General features: G+C 45.9%; 12 protein-coding genes across 12 annotated transcripts; 5 read left to right on the forward strand and 7 right to left on the reverse strand.

Moving 5' to 3' along the window:
• Positions 1–166: 166 nt before the first annotated feature.
• Positions 167–1,585, forward strand: V1512DRAFT_209024 (magnesium transporter NIPA-domain-containing protein; the record flags this gene model as incomplete). Its single annotated transcript, XM_066913456.1, has 2 exons — positions 167–427; positions 476–1,585. The coding sequence occupies 2 exons, from the start codon at positions 167–169 to the stop codon at positions 1,583–1,585; spliced, it is 1,371 nt and encodes a 456-aa protein (XP_066770974.1).
• Positions 1,586–1,668: 83 nt separating this feature from the next.
• V1512DRAFT_264203 (uncharacterized protein) lies at positions 1,669–3,944 on the reverse strand. Its single transcript, XM_066916643.1, has 2 exons — positions 3,784–3,944; positions 1,669–3,729 (listed from the first exon to the last, which is right to left on the reverse strand). Exons 1-2 carry the CDS (start codon positions 3,898–3,900, stop codon positions 1,702–1,704), a joined length of 2,145 nt encoding a protein of 714 aa, XP_066770975.1. The 5' UTR covers positions 3,901–3,944; the 3' UTR covers positions 1,669–1,701.
• A 239-nt stretch (positions 3,945–4,183) lies between these two features.
• Positions 4,184–5,162, reverse strand: V1512DRAFT_264205 (uncharacterized protein). The gene is made up of 2 exons (XM_066916644.1): positions 4,643–5,162; positions 4,184–4,596 (listed from the first exon to the last, which is right to left on the reverse strand). Exons 1-2 carry the CDS (start codon positions 4,978–4,980, stop codon positions 4,266–4,268), a joined length of 669 nt encoding a protein of 222 aa, XP_066770976.1. The 5' UTR covers positions 4,981–5,162; the 3' UTR covers positions 4,184–4,265.
• Positions 5,163–5,200: 38 nt separating this feature from the next.
• Positions 5,201–7,082, reverse strand: V1512DRAFT_264207 (uncharacterized protein). Its single transcript, XM_066916645.1, has one exon. The coding sequence runs from the start codon at positions 6,959–6,961 to the stop codon at positions 5,279–5,281; it is 1,683 nt and encodes a 560-aa protein (XP_066770977.1). The 5' UTR covers positions 6,962–7,082; the 3' UTR covers positions 5,201–5,278.
• A 159-nt stretch (positions 7,083–7,241) lies between these two features.
• On the forward strand, positions 7,242–11,028 carry V1512DRAFT_264209 (uncharacterized protein). Its single transcript, XM_066916646.1, has 5 exons — positions 7,242–9,653; positions 9,696–9,800; positions 9,847–9,899; positions 9,946–10,057; positions 10,104–11,028. Exons 1-5 carry the CDS (start codon positions 7,316–7,318, stop codon positions 10,940–10,942), a joined length of 3,447 nt encoding a protein of 1,148 aa, XP_066770978.1. The 5' UTR covers positions 7,242–7,315; the 3' UTR covers positions 10,943–11,028.
• A 75-nt stretch (positions 11,029–11,103) lies between these two features.
• On the forward strand, positions 11,104–14,042 carry V1512DRAFT_264210 (adaptin N terminal region-domain-containing protein). Its single transcript, XM_066916647.1, has 2 exons — positions 11,104–11,539; positions 11,597–14,042. Exons 1-2 carry the CDS (start codon positions 11,147–11,149, stop codon positions 13,979–13,981), a joined length of 2,778 nt encoding a protein of 925 aa, XP_066770979.1. The 5' UTR covers positions 11,104–11,146; the 3' UTR covers positions 13,982–14,042.
• V1512DRAFT_264212 (uncharacterized protein) lies at positions 13,992–14,887 on the reverse strand. Its single transcript, XM_066916648.1, has one exon. The coding sequence runs from the start codon at positions 14,807–14,809 to the stop codon at positions 14,051–14,053; it is 759 nt and encodes a 252-aa protein (XP_066770980.1). The 5' UTR covers positions 14,810–14,887; the 3' UTR covers positions 13,992–14,050.
• Positions 14,888–14,902: 15 nt separating this feature from the next.
• On the forward strand, positions 14,903–16,114 carry V1512DRAFT_264214 (thioredoxin-like protein). The gene is made up of 2 exons (XM_066916649.1): positions 14,903–14,980; positions 15,024–16,114. The coding sequence occupies exons 1-2, from the start codon at positions 14,943–14,945 to the stop codon at positions 15,736–15,738; spliced, it is 753 nt and encodes a 250-aa protein (XP_066770981.1). The 5' UTR covers positions 14,903–14,942; the 3' UTR covers positions 15,739–16,114.
• Positions 16,115–16,471: 357 nt separating this feature from the next.
• V1512DRAFT_253820 (kinase-like domain-containing protein) lies at positions 16,472–18,085 on the reverse strand (the record flags this gene model as incomplete). Its single annotated transcript, XM_066914757.1, has 4 exons — positions 16,472–17,428; positions 17,474–17,733; positions 17,787–17,860; positions 18,075–18,085. 4 exons carry the CDS (start codon positions 18,083–18,085, stop codon positions 16,472–16,474), a joined length of 1,302 nt encoding a protein of 433 aa, XP_066770982.1.
• Positions 18,086–19,372: 1,287 nt separating this feature from the next.
• Positions 19,373–20,624, reverse strand: V1512DRAFT_248349 (uncharacterized protein; the record flags this gene model as incomplete). Its single annotated transcript, XM_066914546.1, has 2 exons — positions 19,373–20,248; positions 20,292–20,624. 2 exons carry the CDS (start codon positions 20,622–20,624, stop codon positions 19,373–19,375), a joined length of 1,209 nt encoding a protein of 402 aa, XP_066770983.1.
• Positions 20,625–20,769: 145 nt separating this feature from the next.
• Positions 20,770–21,756, reverse strand: V1512DRAFT_27109 (uncharacterized protein). Its single transcript, XM_066917629.1, has 2 exons — positions 21,560–21,756; positions 20,770–21,507 (listed from the first exon to the last, which is right to left on the reverse strand). The coding sequence occupies exons 1-2, from the start codon at positions 21,576–21,578 to the stop codon at positions 20,915–20,917; spliced, it is 612 nt and encodes a 203-aa protein (XP_066770984.1). The 5' UTR covers positions 21,579–21,756; the 3' UTR covers positions 20,770–20,914.
• Positions 21,757–22,752: 996 nt separating this feature from the next.
• On the forward strand, positions 22,753–23,490 carry V1512DRAFT_264224 (uncharacterized protein). Its single transcript, XM_066916650.1, has one exon. It carries the CDS (start codon positions 22,810–22,812, stop codon positions 23,434–23,436), a length of 627 nt encoding a protein of 208 aa, XP_066770985.1. The 5' UTR covers positions 22,753–22,809; the 3' UTR covers positions 23,437–23,490.
• The last annotated feature ends 102 nt before the right edge of the window (positions 23,491–23,592 follow it).

Here is a 23,592-nt window from a genome sequence, read left to right on the forward strand (position 1 = left end):
CAGTCATAATTAATCACCTAACCCTGACCCTTTTAACCCTGTTTTTACGCGCCCCCTACTCAGCCCTAAATTGTGTTACCCGGCCTGTCGTCGCAGTGTTCGTCCATCACTTATTTGATCCCTCTCATTCAACACATCCAAACACCGTAAACTAACAAACAAGCAAATGGACGGTGCTTCAGGCCAAACAATCGCCATCGGCGTCGTAGCCGGTGTTGCGTCGGCCGCCTTACAATCTTTTGGTCTTACCATGCAGCGCAAATCCCACATCCTTGAAGACACTAAACCTCTAGGCCATGTGCAGCGGCCGCCGTACAAACGCAAGCGGTGGTTGATTGGAATGGGTTTGTTTCTCACTGCCAATATTTTTGGATCAGGTTTTCAGATCACGGCCTTGCCGCTCGTTATTCTTGCTCCTTTACAGGCTGTAAGTGATTTGTTTGATTTGTGTAAATTCATAACTGATTTTGTGTAGTCAAGTTTAGTGTTCAATTCCATCTGTGCAACCATCTTTCTGTCTGAGCCCTTCACCAAGTTTTCCCTTGCCGGAACTATTTTAGTCGCGGCCGGTGCTATTCTGATTGCTGCGTTCGGTGCCGTTCCTGAACCAAATCATACGTTGGAAGAGTTATTATACTTGTTGGGTCGAAAATCGTTTCTACTCTGGTTTGGCATGACAATCTTCATCGCTGTGTTTTTACTCATAATGTTGCGCATGATGCGCACCTGGAAGCGCGGACACACACATAGGGGGAAGATGATTCGAGGTATTTTGTTTGGGATCGTCAGCGGCATTCTGTCCGCACACACGTTGCTCCTTGCCAAGTCCGCGGTCGAGTTACTACTCCGGTCTATCATCAACAAGGATAACCAGTTCAACAGGTGGGAGACCTGGATCATTGTTCTTGGTGTCGTTGTCATCGCGTTGACGCAGCTGTACTTCTTGCACCAAGGCCTCAAACTGTGCTCGACCTCGGTTTTGTACCCGCTCGTGTTTTGCGTTTACAACATTGTTACAATTCTTGACGGCTTGATCTATTTCCAACAAGCATCGCGCCTGTCGCCTTTGCAAATCGGTTTGCTCGCGCTCGGAACAATATTGCTGCTTGCCGGCGTGCTGTTACTGTCATGGCGTCTGACTCCTGAAGTCGCGGTTTTAACCGCCGCAAGCGCGACCGACGACGCAGAAACTTTGGCCACACTGGCGGCCGAAGCAGACGAAACGGACCCACTTCTCGCCCCCGACTTGGACGACGAGGCCTTGCTCCATGCGGCTCGCCGCACACGCGCGCTCTCGAGCACAGAATCGGTGCCAGCCAACCAACCGTGGACGTCCAAGAAGCTCGGGTATGTTGAGCGCAGCGAGATCTGGAGCGAGCTGGACGACTATGATTCGGCAGACGAGCTCGACCGCGCGTACATCATTGCTGTCCCGTTTGCGGACGGCGGTGACGACGAGGACATTGAATCGGTATCGGAAGAGAGCTTGACCGTGACCATCAGTTCAGCGTCTGGCGGTGCTGCTGCCCCGGACACGTCCCCGCTTGCGCGGCTGCGGAACATGATTCGGTCGTCATTGAAATGAGGGTATTGCATATCGTGTTTTCGTGTTGTCGGTTGTTTTTTTTTTCCTGGGACAAAGGGCGGGTTACTCATTTACAAGGTGTATTTTGTTATTATTTGTAGTTTAAATTTGGTAACTTAATCCAAACACAACAGGTTCCCACGTAACGTCTCGGACGCAAACCCGCCTTGCACTTCAGCAAGCGGTAACTTCGGCGGTAACGGCGGCGCGTTCCTCGACCATGTTCCTGGTGATGCAGTGTTCATCTGGAATGCTCCTGGAAGCTGTGTGTAGTTCTGGAAAGAGTCTAGCTGAGGTGACATGGTGTGGACTTGCTGCTGTTGCTGATGCACGGGAGAGTATGATTGCTGCTGCTGATTTATAGAAGAGTATGCCTGTTGAAACGAAAACTGTTGGAGTGGCGGTGACGCAATGTACGCAGGTTCGTGTGGGGCAGTTGATATTTCAGGCAACACGCCTGGCATGACCACGCTCGCAGGCCGAATATACGGTTCGTGAGTCAGCGCGGCCGCATCCGGTCGCGATTTCTGAACCCACACCATGTCGGGGGGTAGAACGGCGTGCCTCATGCCGGCATATTTATACGCCTGCGCCTGCGGCGAGACCGGTTCCGGATTGTGAGCCACAGGTGACTGCTGTTTCCGCGAAAGCACGTCGGCTGCGTCCACGTACGGTTCGTGCGTTGCCGTGTGTGTCTCTACGGCCGGTGCGTATGTCTGTGGCGATCGCATCCTCGTGTCGCAGTGCAACATCCCAGGTGACCTGGGCATCGTGTGCATCTCTGGTAAGCTCAGTGGTCGCTGTCGCGCGCCCGGCAGACCGGTGCGTCGGAGTGGAAGTTCCTGTACTTTACCGTCGGGCGCGGTCGCGGGAACACGGTATGGTGTTGTGAGATTAGCCGCGAGCAAATCGTGCATTGGCAAAACCGGTCTATGATTGTGCGGTGAGCTGGCAAAGCTCTTGTCGACTGGCGGCGGTGATATTGACGGCGTGGTCTGTTTGTCGGTCCGCAATGGTAAGACTGGCAGCACCAGGTACGGTGGTGTGTTTTGGTCGAACGGGACAGGGTACGGCGGTATGCGTCGATCTATCGCAATGGTTGGTACGGGGTACGGCGGCCGGCCACGGCCTACAGTAGGTGGCGTACTTGCAGTTCGGTCTTGAATTGAAAACCAGTCGGGTGCAGTCTGAGGCGATGGGGGGGCAGGTAAGGTCTGTCCTGCAGCTACAGCAGGCAGGGGTGAGTACGTCGCGTCGACCGGGATAGGGTACGGCGGCCGGCCCCGGTTTATTATAGGCGATGTCGTCACTGCTCCATCTTGGATCGAAGACCAGTCGGGTGTAGGCTGAGAGTACGTCCTGTCGGGTGTAGGCTGAGAGTACGTCCTGTCGGCCGTATCTTCGTACTCTGGTTCATTTAGGTAGCTCGTGACACGAACTTGTGCTTGCGAGTAGTTCTGGTCAAGTTCCGGCGTCGCGGTCCGCGGCCGCGATGGCTGCAGCACTGACAAGTCACTGGCTGTCCCCGACTTTGGCCGGGTCGGTACCGGTTTGCGTCTGACTTCCCGTTTCTTAACTTCAGACTGTGCAAGTACCTGCTGCTGCGACCCGGTAGATTTGTTGCGCGAAAACGACATGGGCTCAATATTGCCATTCGGAACAGACTCGGCACGCTTGAGCGTGTTCACTGCCGGGGACAGAAGACTGTACTTCATTGGCTCGATTGGCGTCGTTTGTGTTTGTACTGGCGTTGACTTGATCGATAAAGTCGATTGTGTGGACTTTGCACCTGGCGATCTGGATCTCGGTCGTGACACGGTCTTTGCCGGTATTTCAGACCCAAGCAGCCCGCCGTACCGCGACGTTTCTGGAGATTGGCGATGATTGCTGCAGTATAGCTTCTCTTCGTACTCGTCGTATGTGTCGTCTGGTTGGATGGTGTCCAAACACTCACGACATATAAAGCATTTCTTATGATACTCTTTCTTGCCTCTAGACTTGATAATAATGTCCTCCTCTATTAGACTGCTGCAGCCATGGCAAAGCCGACCCTCGCGTTGGAAATGGTCCTTCTTGCAAAGCATTTCACCTGTATTTTTGTCAGGATAAAAATCTGCTGCGTCTTGTAAAGCATTGCCACAGTCCTGTCAGCGTCAGTTCTGCAATCTAATGTATTCAAGGCCATGTTAAAAACATACGCTACACACTAAACAGCTCGCATGGAACACGTCGTCTGAGCCTCTAACTTTCTGGAAAATATTCACCTTGCGGCTACAAATAGCACAGTCTGTGGATTGACGTTGACGATTTGACATGTTGGAGTGAGTGTTTGTGACGAACAGTTGATTGTGCGTAACCAGACGTCGAGAATATAGACGTACGTCCTGAACTGCGCCCTGTTAATTTAGAGTTAAGGTCCAGGGATAATGCATACATACATACATACATACATACATGATTTGCCGTATTTTATTTCTATTTATTTATTATAAATTGAGTAAAATAATAGAATAAAAATAAGATATGTATAAAATATCAAATGAAAATATAATTTATATATTATATAAATATAGTTGGTATGAACTACGTCGAAATTCATTCATGATATAAAATATATATTACAATAATAATTACAATAGCTACAATAAAGCCAATAAAATACAAGACCGCACAACCAAAATTACCGTAATACTTTAATAACATCGTCATCATCATTCGAATAGCTTTGACTTAAATCATTAATCATCGCATTTTGAGGAACAACCTCACCTTTTGCTCTGATCCTGACGTCTTCGTTGAAATTCCATTTTGGATGTACTTTATCACAATTTGGACCTTTTGGACAGAATCCTGCAATATAAAATTCACATAATGTTCTTCTGATATGTCGTTTAGTACAGTCTGGACCTAAACGACAGAAGCCTTGCTCATAATTTGGACATGAAGGAATTCGTGATTGAGGATCAATGTGGAGATACAAACAGTCTGGAGATTGCGTACAGAACCCATTTCTATGTAGTTAGTATTATACTACAGCGTGAAATCACTATATCTTACCTAGCATAAAATGTACATTCAGGCATCTTCCTCAGGTTGTATTCATGCAAAAACTCACACTTGTCGCCCTTCTTGCATAATCCTCTTAGCCAATGCTTACATACGACCTTATTAGGTGCAGAAGGCTGTACGTGTCTGTCAGGACACGCCATTCCAAGCTCACATATCCCCTGTAAGAACTTCTTACATATTGGCCTACTGGGATCGATCCCAAACTGGTACTCCTTCAGGAGAAACGGTTCAAATGAGAAATGAAGATCTTTACTGACGACAGGCGCAATTGCAAGATCTGTTACAGGTATATTCGGTAACGAATGTTGATGTTGAACCGTTGCCATGTTTAACTGTGATGAATACTTGTTAAATGATGTCTCAATTCGCCTTAACCAAAATACACTTGATATATCTAAGCCACAGTGGCGTAGATTAGCCACCAACTCTTCTTATACTCCTTCTTTCACTCTTGGTACAAGTCTAGAGAAGTATATGTTTCTTGTTAAGTCAATTGTTTGTAAAGAACTCAACAGTGAAAGAAGTGTACGATCAAACTATTGTAAATAAACTTATCAAATCTAGAACTTTCTACAATAATCAAGGGTTTAGTACCTATATAATGCAATCCAAATATGTACAAAATTAGCTTTTATGTCTCCAAATCTGCCGATACCTTGACCTCCGCACCTTCATTCTATTAATAAACATACTCGACTTCGGCTCCAACCGTCCTTCACGCATCGTCACCCGTCTCAGACGTCTCAGGTTGCGAAACCCAGACACCACAATGACACACACAATCACCCCTGTGATGCCGCTGACACCCCAAAACCCACCGGCCCAGTCTTCCATGTAGTTTTTCAAGTTCATGCCGTACAGTGCTGCCACAAACGCGCCAGCACCGAGTCCCATTGTCCCGATCGAGACTTTCAGGTCGAGCAGCATCAGCGAGTTTCGGTTCGCGTCAAGAATGATGTTCACAATTTCTTCCGTAGTGTGCACGTTCGACATCGTGATGTCTGTCGCCTGCACAATTTCGTCGCAGTGCTTGTAATACGACTCCATCAACATTTCGACTTCAGAGTGCTGGTCCGGCGGACGCATGACGCCGCGCATCTTTTCAGACAAGTACATGCCCGCCAAGTCATCGTCCTGTTCTAAAATATCATCAATCGCATCTCTGACAAGTGTTGCTTTCTGCAAAAACTGCGCCAGTGCTTTGCTCTGTATCAGCAAATGCCGTAAGTTTTCTCGTTCGATATCGTTTTCCAAATCTGCCAGAATGCCAGCAACAATTGTCGTGTGTACCTTCATCTCAGCATCAAGTGCAGTCACGACCGAAATCAAAATGGCTTCAAGCGCTCGCATCTCGTATGGCAATCCACCCATCGCCTTGCTTCCCTGGCGCAATTTCCCTTCCAAATCGTACATAAACACCGACTGCGTCTGCGAATCTGTCGAGCCATATACGTCAAATAGTAGTACCATGTCCGCCTTGACCAACGCACGAATATGTAACAAATTGACCAGAATTGAGTTGTTGCGCACTAAAATCGACGGCATGGTGGTGTGCGAGTCTAGTTTTCGCAAATCTCGAGGCAGTAGCCCGTGTTTGCTCAATAGCTCAGACTTTTTAAACTCCCCAGACACAACGCTGACATTGCCGTCCAAATCAAACACCGTACACCGCACTAAATTCCCTTGACTCGTGGCCTTATGTATCAATCTTCTTTCAAGCAACAAGTCCTCAATCGCAGACCTTGTCCACTTCCGGGTCTTGTCTCGTTTCAGATCAGTTTGATCTGTCGCGCTTTCTTTTGATTTTTGCTTGTTTTGTTTCTTTTTCCCCAGCCCGCTTACTCCAACAGGCAAAACAGGCGCAGAAGATGACAGCCTGCTGTCAAACTTCGGTACTTCCAGCTTTGGATCCACATCATCCTCAAGCCCATCCTCAGTTTCAATCTTCTGTACAGCTTCCAATTCCTGTTCTAACCTCTTTCGCTCGTCATTGATTGCAGACCGAACCCCCAAATTCATATCATCTCTTTCCTCACTTATATTTAACCTGGATCTAACAGTCACAGGCGACGGAATCCGACTGTTGCCTAGTGGCAGTATTTCCCTCCTGGACGACACAGGTTCAGGCGTATGATGTGCTGAAGACGTATTTGAAGACAATAAAAAACTAGACAAATTCGAATTGCTTGGAACAAACTTGCAAACCCTTACTGAACTATGCATCATTTCCTTCTTCACCACATTATATCTCGACTTCGGTCCTATTCGAACCCATAAAGACAATGCGACCGACTTGCAGCCAAACATATCGCTTTTCAACGAACAGTTCTAAACTAAAAGCATACGTCACACCTACTCTTGTCTATTTCCAGCTCTGTATTAACACTCAAACCTGCTTATGCTTCAATCCTCGTCAGCTTTTTTTGTTCACGCCGAAATTCGCATCAAAATCGTCCTCGGAAAACTTACCCGGCTGCACTGTGTATCCTCCCAATGTGTACTACTCGTTGTCTAATATATGGCATAAATAAGTAATACTACATCTATTACAGACGCGTCGCATGAAATTTACACTGATTCGAGGTGTCGACATTTCATTGTTCACTTTACAATGGACTCAGCTCTCAATTTGTACATGTTCACAACCAAATCTGGATAAGAATGCAAGGAAGATTCTCAGCCTGGCTCAAATCAAAGGATCATGACGACCGGTCAAGTCCAAGGCGACAGAATGAGCCATTGAGTCCGTCACCGCTTTCGAAAGTAAACAAACGAACCCGACACGAACCCTCAGCTCAACCCAAAAACGCAAAACCAATTGACAAAAATGCAAACGGAGATGCGACCACACCGACACACGCAATCACCTCGGTAAAACTGTCGCCAAAGAAGAATACAAAGTCCAGGAAACGTACAAATAGCCTGACAAATAGTATGCTTAGATACATCACTTCATCTCCGTCGCCTCAGAAACCAGTACGATTGAATTCTCAGAATGAGTCTTTTTCTCCTTTGAAGAATCTACCAAGCTCACCTTTTAAGCTCGCATCTGCAAGTCCAAGTCCATCTCCAATAAAGTCGTCACCATTCAAAAGTTCAGCTGCAATCAAGCTCAGTCCGCGAAAGTTGTTCGTCTCGTCTCCAGGAAAAGTCAGCGCGCAACAGACGCAATTGAGAACACCGTCGACTACCAGGTCAGTCTTGACTTCGCCAACAGAAGATGTCGAGACGCCGGGATCGTTCCACTCGGCAGTCTCAAGACTGGACAGCAGAACGCAGCAAGACGACAATGAGTTAGTGTCATCTCAAGGTACTGTGCTGGACTCACCTTTGCCTACCAGCACAACGGAGTACGTCAAACAAGATCATGAACAGAATGACGACGAAATGGAAGATGTGTCTACTGCGGTTGCCGCTGCGTCTAATAACGCGACAGAGAAAATAAGAGTGGATACAGTAATCACAGTGATTGATGAGTCAGAGAGTTCAGTGGACACTGTCTCAGACCCCATTGTAAATGAACAGGTCGTGGTGGATCCGGGTCTATCACAGTCGTTTCATGATGAGGTGCTAGAGTCTGCTAATGAACAGCCTGTCATTTCAGATTCAATAATTGCAGAACAGAAGCAAGCTATTACAGAATCATTGATTGAAGAGCTCAGAACATGCGAACAAGCTCTTGAAACGTTGGTCACAACAGGAACAGTCACGAATGATGATGCCACTACGAAACCAGATTCGATAGATGAAACTGTTACAGAGCCAGTGGTTGCAGCAGAAGCATTCAATACAGAGCCGGAATTTTGCAAATCAGTACCTGAATGCACAAATCTGGTCATAGATGATAAAGCCATTACCGAATCAGGTGTGATAGATGGAATCGTTACAGTGCCAGTGACTGCAGCGCACACGCTTAAAACTTGCGAATCAGTACCTACAGTTACAGAGCCAAATATAGAAAAAAGTGTCATAAATGGCGATACCATTACAAAATCTGGTATAATAGATGAAGATATTACGGACTCAGTAACTGCAGCAGAAGCGCCGGTTTCAGAGCCCGAAACCTGCAACCCAATACTATCAGCAATTGCAAGATCACAAACCACAGAGCGGGTCGTAGCAAAAGCAGCTATATACGATGATACCGTTGCGGAACCGGGTATAATAGACGAACTTATTACAGAGCCATCTGCAGTTGCAAAACCAGCTACAACAGAACTACTGCACACAGAACCTATACATGCACAGCCGGCTGTATCAGAGTTAATACCAGTGGTTTCAAGACACATGCTTACACGACCTCTACCGATGCCAAAACCGGTCAGGTTTGAAGTGCGCATCCCACCAGTTCCACTACAAACTCTCCAAAATGCGCTAGCTACAACAGCCACCCCAGCGGAAAAAACACCGAACGCGCAAACCACAACCGCCGCTGCCATCAACGACGATGACGATACAGATAGCGAAGTGTCCGACATTGAAGCTCCGAAGACCAATAGCCCAGACAAACCTGAAGCAGCACCTATACCGTCGACGACTACAAAACCGGTAATCTCCAATGAGGAATTGCTCAACAGTATTCTTGGCGTCAAGAGTCGCGTGACGACCCGTTCGAGTACGCGGGCGTCAACGATCGTTACACCGACGCCGAATCCGTCGTATAAGCTACCGTCGTCGCTGAAACTGCTCGGGACACAAGCCAAGGCGAGCCGGCGGCTTTCGGAAATGATGGAGATTGCTGTCGCGTACTCGCACCACAAAACTGATGCCGCCAAAGACTTGCTTACCGGCAAAATCACAAAGACGGACTATGTTGCCGCGGTCGGGGATGCAGGGAACGAAAGCATCTTGAATTTGATTGATGGGGCTAATGAAACTACAAAAAAGCAAAACGTGTTTTACTTTTTTGGTTCGTCAATTCGAGGTCTTGACAGTTTGTACATTGGTGATAGCGACTTCCCAAAGCTTCCTAAAGGTTGGTGGGCTCCATGCTTGGAAAGTATGTAGTTCACTACTATCGTTTGAATTTACTAACAGACAGACTCTGTAACAAGATATAATGCATTTACAAGCGGGTTTGTGAAAGACATGATTGAAATCGGCAACGAACTTCCAGACTCTGTGATGCGCTACTTGACGCTTGAGGGTAAGTCGTCTCTTTGTTTATTAAGTTCAATTCTTACGGAGCATAGTTGTACGCGAACGCAATGATCATCTTGCCAATTCATATGCCGAAGTTTTATCGGTGAGTTTAGTAGTCTCCGAGATTGAGTCCACACTGACTGTTCTAGATGTGCAACGGGTTTGCGATTGATGAAAGTTTGATCGAGCAAGTGTACTCATGTTTTGGTGTACAAGATTTGGTGCATTCCAAGCAGGACTTGGTGCCGCCAGTTGACAATGGTAAGACAAAGTTTGCGCGAACTATGAACATCACTGACTTTTTTAGATGGGGCGCGATATAATTTGGTCAACATCAAACTGACTTTAGAAGTCCTAACGCAACGGATAAGTCAACAAAGGTTTGATACTGGGCTGTTCAGGAGTTTGATACTGTTTTGCATTTACATATTTCTGGACGTGGACGTTGGAAAGTTACTGTACGACACATCCAGCGAGTTGTATTCGGTCTTGATCAGCCGAGTGCCGACCGAGCAATGGTCAGACGAAGCAGGGTACATAATCGAGACTGTTTGTTCCCGAATTACAGACCCGACCGAGCAAGTTCGGTTGTTGGAACGACTGCCTATTGTTCCCGGCATGCTTGCGACTCAACTACGAACCAATCTCGCGCTCGCGTTTTTTTTGAACGACGTTCGGTCTGTGTTGACCTTGGCGACCGACCGGGTCCCTCTTTCAGCCAAAATCATACCCGAACTCAAAACCAATCTACTTTACAAACTGAAGTCGCCGAGCGGACAGTCGACCAGACAGACTACACCGACGCCGCGGCTCACTGCAGACAGCGACATGAGTGACGAGTCGGAGAACGAGTTCGACGTGGTCGAGTTCGACTATGGTCTGCTCCGGACCAGGATCAGATGTCTTGATTACGCACTGATGTCGACTGTAAGACTCGACAAAGACCTGAACGACATCAAGATCGTGATTGAGTTGCTCAGACAGCTGAACCGACGGATATTTAATCCGCATGGTAAGTTTCCGGTCCGGACGGACGCCAAATCCGCAATTCAGGCGTGCGAGTACAGGTTGCTGTACATGATTGTCGGTGGAAATGGAGTCCGACAGAGTGTACTAGAGCGGCATTTTAACACAAATATGGCATAAATGAAGTGTATGATATATTGTATAATGCGAGTAAATTAGAGTTGTATATCAGTATGTAATAAAGTATATTTGTGTGGTATTATAAACCTTAAATACTCATTACACAAAACTGGCAGCTTCACGATGCAAACTGTTCGAGGGAGAGGATTCAAACGAAGTCGCATCTTTCAAATTCGCATCAATTGACCCGCGACAAACTAAACAATGTCGTACAAAAAGAATGAGGATCTTGATAGTGGTCCTGGAGGTGCAATTATGGATAAAATGACTGTATTTCAAGACTGTATCGCTGGATTCAACGCGTCTCCAATTCAGCCTCGGAAGTGTCGAGTCCTGTTAACGAAGTTGACTTATCTGTTATCGACTGGTGATACTTTTGCCAGAGATGAGTCGACAAGATTGTTTTTCTCCATCACAAAGCTGTTCCAGCACAAAGACATTGCATTGCGACAGATGGTCTATCTTGTTATCAAGGAGCTCGCATTAAGTGCTGACGATGTGATTATGGTTACTTCGTCGATTATGAAGGATACGACTGTTAGTAGTGATGTTGTTTATAGACCAAATGCCATTAGAGCGCTCGCCAGAATCATTGACGTATGGAATCGTTTACATTTAGAGGAACAGGCGTACGGTACTAATACACTCATTTAGGCATCAACAATTCAAGCAATTGAACGTTTGATTAAGACGTCAATCGTTGATAAACACCCAATTGTGTCTTCTGCTGCTCTTATTAGTTCGTATCATTTACTACCAGTTTCGAGAGACGTTGTCAGACGATGGACAAACGAAACTCAAGACACGGTTCTGGCTCAGAAAGTATTCCCACAATCAGCATACGGCCAGGCAGGTGGCATTGGCATGACAGGGTCCTCTGCTCCATCTTACATGACACAATACCACGCTCTCGGACTACTGTACCAGCTGCGCTCTCACGACCGCATGGCGCTCATTAAAATGATCCAACAATTCGCAAACGCCGGCTCGGCTTTACGCTCGCCTGCAGCGGTCGTCATGCTGATCCGGTTCGTGGCCCGTGTGATTGACGAAGACCGAAACATGCGTCACCCGCTGTACCAGTTGCTTGAAGGTTGGCTCAAACACAAGTCCGACATGGTCAACTTCGAAGCCGCGAAAACCATCCTCGAGATGCGCGACGCGACCGATGCCGAAGTCCAGCCGGCGGTCAACGTGTTGCAGCTGTTTTTGTCGTCACCCAGATTCGTCTCGCGCTTTTCGGCAATCAGGATCTTGAACAGATTCGCCATGATCAGACCACAGAGCGTCAACTCATGCAATATCGACATCGAAGCCCTCATTAACGATCCTAACCGCTCGATAGCTACATACGCCATCACGACGTTGCTCAAGACTGGAAACGAGGCCAGTGTCGACAGACTGATCAAGCAGATCACCGGGTTCATGAACGACATTTCAGACGAGTTCAAGATCATCGTCGTAGATGCCATCCGTAGCTTATGCATCAAGTTCCCAACAAAGCAGGCGTCGATGCTGTCATTCTTGTCCGGCGTGCTTCGTGACGAAGGTGGCTATGACTTCAAGCGAGCCGTTATTGAAGCCATGTTTGATCTCATCAAGTTTGTGCCAGAGTCAAAGGAAGACGCGCTTGCGTACTTGAGTGAGTTCATTGAAGACTGTGAATTTACAAAGCTGGCAGTCAGAATTTTGCACCTGCTGGGTGAAGAAGGACCCTCGACCGTGCACCCGACCAAGTACATCCGATACATTTACAATCGTGTCGTGTTGGAGAACGCTATTGTGCGCGCGGCTGCAGTCACCGCGTTGTCCAAGTTCTCGCTGATTGACGACAAGTCAGTGCAAGAGTCGGTCAAGGTTTTGCTGACCCGGTGCCTCGACGACCCAGATGACGAGGTGCGCGACCGTGCGGCCATGGCCCTGCGGTTGTCCGAAACTGACAAGGTGACCGCAAAAACATACCTTGCACCCGAGGCGATCCCGTCTTTAAGCGCACTGGAGTCACAGCTTATCATGTACATCACTGAGCGGGAACCGGGCTCGACCGAGGTTGCGTTCGACATCTCGACCGTGCCGACCATCACAAAGGACCAGCTCGAGGCCGACCAGTTCCGGGCTAAGACTATGGGCTCCGTCCCAATGATGATTGGCAGCTCGCTAGACACGCCTGGTGGCGGCTCAAGTGTCAGCCCGTCCAAGTCTCCCTCCGTGCCAGGCGAGGACCTGACCCAGAAGTACGCTGCGGTTTTGGCCAAGATCCCAGAGCTGGCTGCGTTTGGACCTGTGGTCAGAAGTTCTAGGCCGGTGCCGCTGACCGAATCCGAGACCGAGTACGTCATAACTTGCATCAAGCACTTGTACAAGGATCATCTTGTATTGCAGTTTGATGTCCAAAATACGCTTGAGGATACCGTGCTGGACGATGTGAGTGTGATTGCAACGCCGACGAGCGACGAGGGTAGCGAGCCTTACGAAGAGGAGTTCATTATTACGATCCCTCAGCTTGTGCAGGAGAGCACTGGGTCTGTGTACGTTGCGTTCACGAGACCGGGCGAAGAAAATGCGTTTGCTGGTGCGGTATTTACAAACACGCTCCGGTTTACAAGCAAGGAAATCGACCCGACCACGGGCGAACCGGAGGAGGAAGGATACGAGGACGAGTACCAAGTCGAGGACATCCACGTTGGAGTTGGTGACTTTTTGGTGCCGACCTACGTCGGAAACTTCCAGCACATGTGGGACTCGCTCTCGTTCGAGACGTCTGAGACGTACGGTCTCGTTGGCATTGGCAGTCTGAGCGAGGCGTGCAGGACTGTGATTGACGCCTTATCGATGCAGCCGCTCGAAGGATCAGACACGCCAATGCAGAACGCGACCCACGTTCTGAAGCTGTTTGCCAGGACGCTGCAAGGAGGGAAAGTCGTTGCACTCGTGCGGATGGCGTACTCGGCGAAGACTGGAGTGACGCTCAAGATCTCTGCTCGGGCGGAAGACGAGCGGGTGCCGCCGTTGGTTGTGAGTGGGATTGCGGAGAAGTAGAGAATCATTGTTTTTTTTTTATAAAAATACAAAAATGATATTGTGCCAATTAAATCTTTATGTACAATGTTACTTTCTAATAGCCTTGATGAGCTTTGCAACCTTGGCCTCCATCTGGTCTTGCGGTAAATATTCTGTATCATGAAGCGCACGCATAATTGCGACTGTGACCGCAGACGACTCCGAGTCGATCCATATCCGCCCATTTCTCCCGACCGCGATCTCAAACGGCACCAATTTCCCAAGCACGTCAACCACCGTCGGCCGGCCGTCTGGTGCCGCTAGCAATCTTCTCGCCAGTCCGACGCTGACGTCAGTGACCATCCCGTTCTTGAGCTCGCCGTAGCCTCCCTCTTTGCCCGTTTTCTCGTCGAAACACTCGAGTTCGGGCTCGCCGAGCGCTGCGGACATTGACTTGACACGAGCGTAAATCGTCGTGCCCGGTGCCAGTGTCGGTCGCGATTTGCGAGATAAAGCGTTTGCAAACGCGGCCGAGGATAAGACGCCGAACGGAGCCGTGCAGCCTGGGATTGCGACACGGTAGAATGATTTCTCGAGGTCGCCGAACCGCGACACGATGGTGGCGACAACGTTGTCATGCTCAGCAGGGACGTAGCGCCCGGTCGTGTTGTCGATGTACACGGTTGTGGCGTGCTGTTTGTGAAGAGTTGTCAATGTGCCTGCGCGGACTGGAACAATCGTCTCTGGAGGCACGTGAAGCATGCCGGGACCGAGTTGGACGACAGGGCCGTCGTCGTCTGTCATTGCCTCTGTATCTAAAATCTGATCTACTGAAATCGGATCTCCTGGTAGTACTATTTGTGTCATTGTTCATGTGTCTGTCGATATGGCGAAGTGTGAACAGGTTTTGATGGAGTAAAAATTGAGCCGCACAAATATTAAGTGTCGTCCTCGAGACCTTGGAAGTTTACATTTCACTTTATACAACAGAGCACCATCAATGGAGGTTCAAGTTGATCCTAACGAAGATACAGAATGGTATTTATGATGTTTATATGATCAGATAGTGCTTACATTGAAGGAACGACATTCTACGGTCTCACGGCATCATTCCGCCTCGAGAACCTTCACCATCCCAAATCATTGACGAGGCAGTCGAGCGAGCGCGCGAACAAGCCGAGCAGCACAAACTATCCGACAAATCAGATTCGGATCTGTCTGAACTTGAGGATGAAGACCCAGATGACGAGTTCATTGCGACATACAGACGTAAACGAATGCAGGAACTAGCCGAGCTGTCGAAACAGCGGTCAAAGTTCGGCCGGGTCGTGCCGGTGTCGAAACCCGAGTATCAGGAACTAGTGACGGACGCGAGCAAGGAATGCTACGTGGTTGTGCACTTGTCGCTGCAAGGCAACATGCAGTCGCGCCTGTTGAGTGGCCTATTCTCCAAAGCAGCGGAAAAGTACGGTGAGATTAAGTTTGTGGACATTGCTGCTTCGCGCGCAATCGAAAACTACCCGGACCGCAACTGTCCCACGATACTGGTGTACAAGGACACGGACGTCAAGAAGCAGTACGTCACGTTACGGTTGATTGGCGGAGACTCGACCAGACTGGAAGATCTCGAAAAAGTCCTGGTTGATTCTGGTGCGGTTTCGGAAGATGACAGTAGATTGATTGAAAACAAGAGACGGAAGAAGAAAATGTTAGGAAATGATGCTGACTATGATAGCGATGATGAAGCACAAGATGCTGCTCATAAGTACGATGACGATAACGATGATTTTGACTAGTCTCCAATTGTATATACTATAATCATTCATACTATTCAACAGACTTATAGTCAGTATACGGCTGGTATCTGGAAATCCTCATACAGATCGTTTTTACACAAAACCCTCACGTACAACTTTTGTACCTTTAAGGTTTTTTTATTGCAGGCGTACGCAAGTTTGAGCGCACATCATTATTGACTTCGCACAAGTAAGTACAAGCTGTACGCAAATCTATAAATATACCACTCCTGTCAACAATATACTGAAGAATATTGACAGTGTTATTTTGCCACAGTCAATACTGGATCAAGTTTTTAATTAATATCCAGGCACTATCTCACGCCCTTACGCGACAAATTAATGTACTCAGCATTTGTAAAAATTTACTATAGACCATTAAAAGTAGCATCATAGTCAGTATTAACCTGCTTTTTTGTCGACAAGTGCTTCCTCATCCCACTGCGCCGTACTTACATGTGTACACGGATGTGTCCCACATGCTTGCCGTTAAGGTACAATGTAATAAACCGATCACTCGATTGCTCGACCGCTCGACCGCTCGACTCTATTAAAACCCGTCAGGTCAATCCCGTTAACAGTCAATCGCACTACGAATCATTAATACCAGCTATCTATAGTTCATCTATTTTCATACACCCCTTACATTCTCTTCACGGTTTTGATAATGTCAATGATAAGTTAAATAATTAAGCTGAGAGAAAATAAACAGAAAAAAAAGGCGCCGTTCGAATCAATACCACTGCTGGGGGATATTGGCCGACCCATTCGGCGCACTGTCGTCCTTGCGGTATTGTGCAGCTTGCGGGTTCGCAGGCGCGTACGACGTCGTGGCCTGCGGCGCTTTGGCTGCAGACGATCTTAAAATCCGGTCCGCGCCAGCCGCGCGTCGCGCAATGTCCGCTGTCGCAGGATCGACGGCGTCGCGTGCCGCCTGCCAGTCGGTCACCTTGCGACGACTGGGGAGCGTGCCGGCCGCAGCAACTGTCCGAGACGACAGGCCGGCAGCGCCTGGAGACTGGCCGGACGACGTTGGCACGACCGGCGTACGGCTGATCGCACGACTATCGTTGTCTTCGGCCACATCCTCAATCTGCTCACCGACAGCACGCTGACCGGCAATCTGGTTTTGGGCCTGGTTATGCTTGAACATGGTCCAGTCAAAAACATAATCATACTGGAAACCGTCACGAACAAACAAGTCTCTGAAAAGTTTGCGAAGGTAAGTGTAGTCAGGCTTATCATCAAATCTAAGCGAACGCGTGTAATTGAGGTAGAGCGAGAATTCAGCCGGGAACCCTCGGCACAAAATCTCAGCAGGAGTTGTCATTTTCTTCTCCATGATACGATCGTACTTCTGCTTCTTGGTAGCAGCCTTTAACCCCTGCCATGGCAGTGATCCACGGCAGAAATACATGAGAACGTACCCAAGTGACTCAAGATCGTCACGTCGGGACTGCTCGACACCGAGATGGGTGTTCACACTCGCGTACCGAGCTGTTCCAGTTAAATTTTTGTTTTCTCTGTAAGGAATGTGCATGTGTGTTCGAGGGTCTCTGAACTTTTTCGCGAGACCAAAATCAATCACATTGACTTGGTTTCCGCGCTTGCCGATTCCCATCAAGAAATTATCGGGCTTAATATCACGGTGAATAAATGACTTTGCATGAATGAACTCAATACGAGCAAGCTACATATGTTAGTATGTATTGTACAGAATAACACTTCGACATACCAATTGATCAGCAAGTAAAAGAATAGTCTTTAATGAAAACTTTCGATTGCAAAAATTAAATAGATCCTCAAGACTAGGACCAAGTAGGTCGATGACCATGGCATTGTAATCGCATTCGGTACCATACCAGCGTACAAATGGAATGCCGACACCGCCGGCTAAGATTTTGTAGACTCGTGCCTCATATTCCAGTTGCGGATGTTTTGCGCGCACAGATTCAAGCTTGATGGCGACTTCTTCGCCGGAAATAATGTTTGTGCCTGAAATCAATTAGCAATTCGGCTCTGTGACACATGAATACATCTGGTCTTACCGAGATAGATGTCACCGAAACTGCCGCTCCCAATTTTTCGTCCAAGACGGTATTTGCTTCCTATGCGAAGATCGCTATAGTAATTAGTTTTCATTCAGTAAAAAAGAAAAAGATAAGACAGTTGAACAGTGAAGAATTAAACTTAGAAGATGGAATGGGATTGAAAAAATACGTCACACACCCAATCCAAATCACCCTCACTAGTTATAGTCCCCACTTCACTCATCCGTCAAAAATGATTTCTGGCGAATCTATTTTATTCTATCAATAACAGTTGTGTATACTCACAGGGTAGACATGATTTATAATTTGAATGTAAAGATTGTATGAATGTGATAAAAAAATGGGCGAGATCAAAGTGTAAGCTTGACAAAGAGACCAGTGCCAAATTTAACACACAGAGTAAGCGAGACCCGATAAGGCTGTGTCGACAGAACGACCTAGTAAATCAAAACAAGGCTGTCAGAAATACAAGGCTTAAATGAGATGATTGATCAAGGATCCAATGATTTCAGGACTATAAATTTCAGAAATCAGCAAACAAACTCGACTAGTAGACGCTCCGTCAGACAGATCACTCTAAGATCCTTGATTCTTTCAGTTTGAAGGGTATATAAAAACACAAATCAGACAAGATATTTCAGATTTTTTGAAAAAAAAACACAGAACTTCATGTTTGACGGAGTAAATACACTAAAATAATACGTACCACCTTTTCTGTTGTGGCGGGTGGGACAGATACGGGATGCAAATCAGTCACTCTTTTGACAGACAAACAGACGCAACAAAACAGCCGACTGCGTATCTGACAAAAATGAGCAATTCGAGTATGTTGCAAAAACGGAATATTCGAGTACTAGATTAGACAAGAACTGTGAAAAGTGGGTTTAAAAGCGGCAAATGGAAGTTTAGGCCGTTATCGAGATTCATAAAGGGGCGGGCGAGAGAGTTTATGTCTAATAGTTATGTATTTATGCCTCGAAGACAGTATTTGTATATATGGCATAACTATCATGGCACTATACATATTTAATATCTTAGACATTGTCATAGTAAATAATCCAAATCAGTTTGAATTGTCGTTTACCTTGGGCTCTTCTTCAATACAAAACACAATTTAGCTCTCGTCATTGCGTCTTCGTCAGCGTCGTCAACCCAGACGGGGTTCTCTAACGGGAGTTCAGTTTAAGCACCCTTACCTTGCTGCGCGACATCTGCCGTATCGAACTCCCTCAATCACGATCCGGCTCTCTGTCGACATCAGTGTCAATCGTGAAAGCCGTTTACACTAAACGAACTATCGTTAGCTTCAAATGACTCCGCCATAGCATATATACACCACTAAAACCGCGTACGGACTTACCGATGTTTACCCAGTCACACCACAGCCGCACTTTTTGCGGCAAACCTTAGTTGTACGTGTACGCCATAACGCCCAAAACAGCAGACACACGCGCATTATCTCGCAAGATCAAACAAAATGGCGATAGTTAAAGTCTGACCGCAATTTAACACCGTCCCAAAATAATAATAATACATAAAAGAAAACTAGAATAGCCAGTGTGTATACGTATGACACAATATCTTCATGCTCGAGGTTCGGGTGTGCTTACATCATTCACAATCTGGTCAAGCGATTGCGTGTTTTCTTGCGTAGAGCAGTTGCTAGATTCCGACATTGTCTCTGATCTTGCCGATGCCCGAGACGTGATGCGAATCAGTTCGTGTTCGGAAGCAGATGAAAATCCGTGGGCGTCATTTTCGGTAGAGCTTGCAGCATGCGAAGCTCGCATAGCAGCACCGCCTCTCGACAAACTACGCGTCAGACGAGGTCTGGACGAAGAACTTGTTGACGTGCGTCTTAAAACATTAGAACTCGACCGATCCTGATCAACTTCTCCATGCCGAGGCGTCACAGATTCAGTGTTATTACCAATGTTTGACTCTGCTGGTAATAACGGTGTACCATCCTCGTTAAGAAGACCACGCTCAATTAGGTACCGTTCGACGGCATCCTCTGATTCCATGTAGGAAGGCAAATGTCTGTCGTTATCTTGCCAGTCTTCCTCTTCACCTTCAATGACCTCTTCAATAGCTTCTTCAGCCGATCCCGAGTCTGACAATGTAGGGCTGCATGGAACTGTAATCGAGTCTATACTTGGCCGAGGGCAATCGTAAAATGACTCCGATTTCCGCCTATATGGTGGCGGTAGCGCTTGACGCACTTTATGTTCGAATAGTAGGTTAGAAATCAATTTCAGAAAGGCCTGTGTTCTAAGCTGGGTTGAGAACGGGATTGTAAACATAAAAGTCTTTGTGTTGTCCGGATTGTCATTGACAACACCGACATGTGCAAAGAAGAACCATATTTTCATGTCACTTTCAATTGTTTTCATTTTTTCAATGTCGAGAATACTAATCGAGAACCCCTTTTCTGCCGGTGTCATTGGCACAAACATTAGCTATTTAATTAGTATATACTTCTCCAACCTAACAAAGACTTACTCTCATAGTAGTGACCCATAGAGCACCAGTTCGTGCCTTTCTAGTCAAAAAAGAATGAAAGTATTCCGGTTCGTTATAACTAAAGAACCCTTGCTTCTGCGGAGGTTCTTCACGATAAGAACATAATTTCCTTGGAAATATTTGTAAGATTACTTCATCAGGTAATAAAATAGGATCAACATTTCCTTCAGGAGTTGGTGGTCTGGTGGACTCCACACTGTGGTGGCTGTGTGAACCTATGGACGTATTTGAAGATGAAGTGTCAATATGTTGCAGTGGAGGTTGTTGCTGTTGTTGACGATTGTCTTGTTGGGAAAAAAAGGGGATCCTCATACTCAGTTTTATTACAGTAATTTGATCAGAATTAGGATTGTAAAGTGAAGAATAATTGAATGCTTTGGTGGTGAGGCCGTAAATTAAACGATAAGCCTCGGAGAGTTTGAGGACGGGACGAATACTTCCAGACAAAAATTTGTACACATGTGTTTACCAGCAAATTGCGCAGAATACATACATATGCTAAATGTAAATGAACATCATATTTTACATTAAACAACTACATATTCAAACATGAAAATGAAAGTGACTGGCTAAATGTATTTGATTAGATCAGATAATACAACCTATTCAATCAAATTTCGAGCCATTTTTGGGCTTCTGAGAGCATCGTCATCAGTTGAATGCGCGCTTTGTGGAGTCGGCTGACTAAAATATTCCATTGTGAGACTATCGTCACTGCCTACTGGATTGAATCGAACTGGATCAGATAATTGGAGGACCGCAGGGACTGTGTATATCAAACCGCCTGAATCAGGCGGAGTCGGTAATGGAGAGGTCACCAATGGTACTTGATAGGAATAATTGTCAGTTATGCAGTTTGGCGATATTTGTGCCGAATGTAGTTGTGGAAGTGATGGTGCGGGATGAATTGATTGACAGTACGTGACTCCATTCTGATGTTGGTTTGTATAGAGAGCAAGTGGTTGAGCGCGAACTTGTCGATTGTGTCGGGGCATAGTAGAAGAAGATGGCTGAGGGACAGAAAGATGCGGTTTAGGAGATATCTGAGCGTCTGCTATTGCAGATCGACATTCATCACAATATCTCGAATGCTTTAAGTCTCTTGATCGAGTTCCACGACAAGTTCTATCGTTCTTAACGTACACACATTTTTCTGTGGTCCAGAAGTACCTATGTCCGCATGATTTATAGACCACTGTCAAAGTTAGTGCTCTGTGTCTATTACTAACAAAGGACTATAGATATACCATAATAGGACGTGCACATGTCATTAGTAGAGAAAAGGAGTTATGCAAGCATCTACTATTACCAGCAACCGACAACACCAAAGCAGAAAATAATGAAAATGAATTAGAATGCAGCAAGAACAGACAGATTTGAATAAAAAGCTCCTTCGGGGCGGCGGGGTGCTTATTATTTAGTTCATATCACGTTTGCCAAAAAGTTCAAACACGATGTGATTCGACCAGTCTTTAAGTTGTATATGGACTAGCTAAGTCACGCGGCTCTATCAAATCGAACACGCTTAACGAAATCATACCGAAGAGGACACGATTCGGGAGTACGCTGGGGCAATGCGTGCATGACATTAGACTGATTTTCTTTTTAGCCCTGCATATCGTTTAGCTAAAAGCTATGTAACAGCTATACAATATTATTATCAACAGAGTTTTACTTAAATTATGTACTTTTACAAATAAATAAACTAAGCGTCTTAAACAAAATTCCGAGATCACGGGAAGGGTGGGGTGGGGGGGGGCAATTGAGTGAGTTTCAATAAAGTCTTAGACAGAACATGCATGAAATGAACTGTCAATGGCTTAGATGAATGTCTCATGTCGACTCCAAAAAAGTCTGGTGCGACCCAGAGTATTCGACACTACTTTATTAAGTTCCTTGTAAGTTGGTGTCGTCGGTGGAGAAGCTGCACTCGGACCTGGCGTATCGGCCGTAGGGTGTACTATTCTTAATGGGTACGTAGTATTAAAGATGGGCTAGGGCGTATTTGTTGGTTTTATTAATGTTATAGTTTTGACTAGATATAATTAGTTAAATATATTTAAATTAAATAGAGTGTAGAAGAACAGACTATTTTGATTATAGTTATGCTCAGACCTTGTTGTAAACAGGGTAAATTTTGGTTTAGATGGCATTTGCACTATTATGTAATATCTATATATTCTATATCTATATATTTACAGTACAATATACTATAGTATAATATAATATAATATATTATAATATACTATAGTACCAAAAAAATACATATAATACACATATAACGTTACATCATATGTACTATATTTTATCGGAATTAACGATCATAATTTAGTTCAAATGTAAAATTAGACACGTGGATTTAGTTATCTCAGGTTAAATGAAAGTTTAATCAAAAATGACACCAACTCCCCCACATAATCGTCATCTATCTCTCTTGATACTCTACCACTCACATCACTACATCATTACTCATCACTATCAGTGCACTTCAATAACAATGAAATATTTAATATTATTTTTACTGGCGTTATTCTCATCAATTATTGAATGCCAAGCTACTCAATTACCGTTAGATCAAATAACCGCAACGAAAAGTATTCCTGAAGATGTCCTCTCAATCTTTACACACTACTTTCCTTCAAGTCTTATGTCTGACTACTCCGCTGTATCGCACGAGTTATCGATGTTAATAGCATCAGATGATGCTACTATTTATGATTCAATGAACGGCATGGGAATGTCAACCATGTTTAGTCAAGTGACACAAGTTACATTCTCTCAGCCTACACCTTCGCTTACGTCTTCATCATATTCATTCGTACCACCAGACACAAACCCCTCTACTTTTACGCCCGAACTGACAGTTTCGTCTGATGTCTCAGATACAACCGAGAACACAGCTATTACTGCTAGTACTGGTAGTATTGCTACTACTACTACTACTACTACTACTACTACTACTACGGAACATCCCGGTACTACTTCAATACATCCTACTACAAACACCACCCCAGTCACTGCCATTACAGCAACAAGTTCCGCACCGTCAATTGACAATACACCAAAAACATTAGCTATTGCAATCGCTATAATATCAGTTTGGATTACAATGTTGTCTATATAACTTTTGAATGTATTTGAATGTACTCAGTTTGAGCGAAATACACCTCTTTTTACCCCTGAAAATCCTTGAACCATATCTTTGTACTCAATCAATCTGAACTATAGCTTTCAGCCTTCATAGACAAACACATTTAAACTCTTTGAAGATCGTTTAATT

Source organism: Lipomyces arxii (genome assembly GCF_038497795.1).
Source record: "Lipomyces arxii strain Phaff 12-163 unplaced genomic scaffold V1512scaffold_10, whole genome shotgun sequence".
NCBI lineage: Eukaryota > Fungi > Ascomycota > Lipomycetes > Lipomycetales > Lipomycetaceae > Lipomyces > Lipomyces arxii.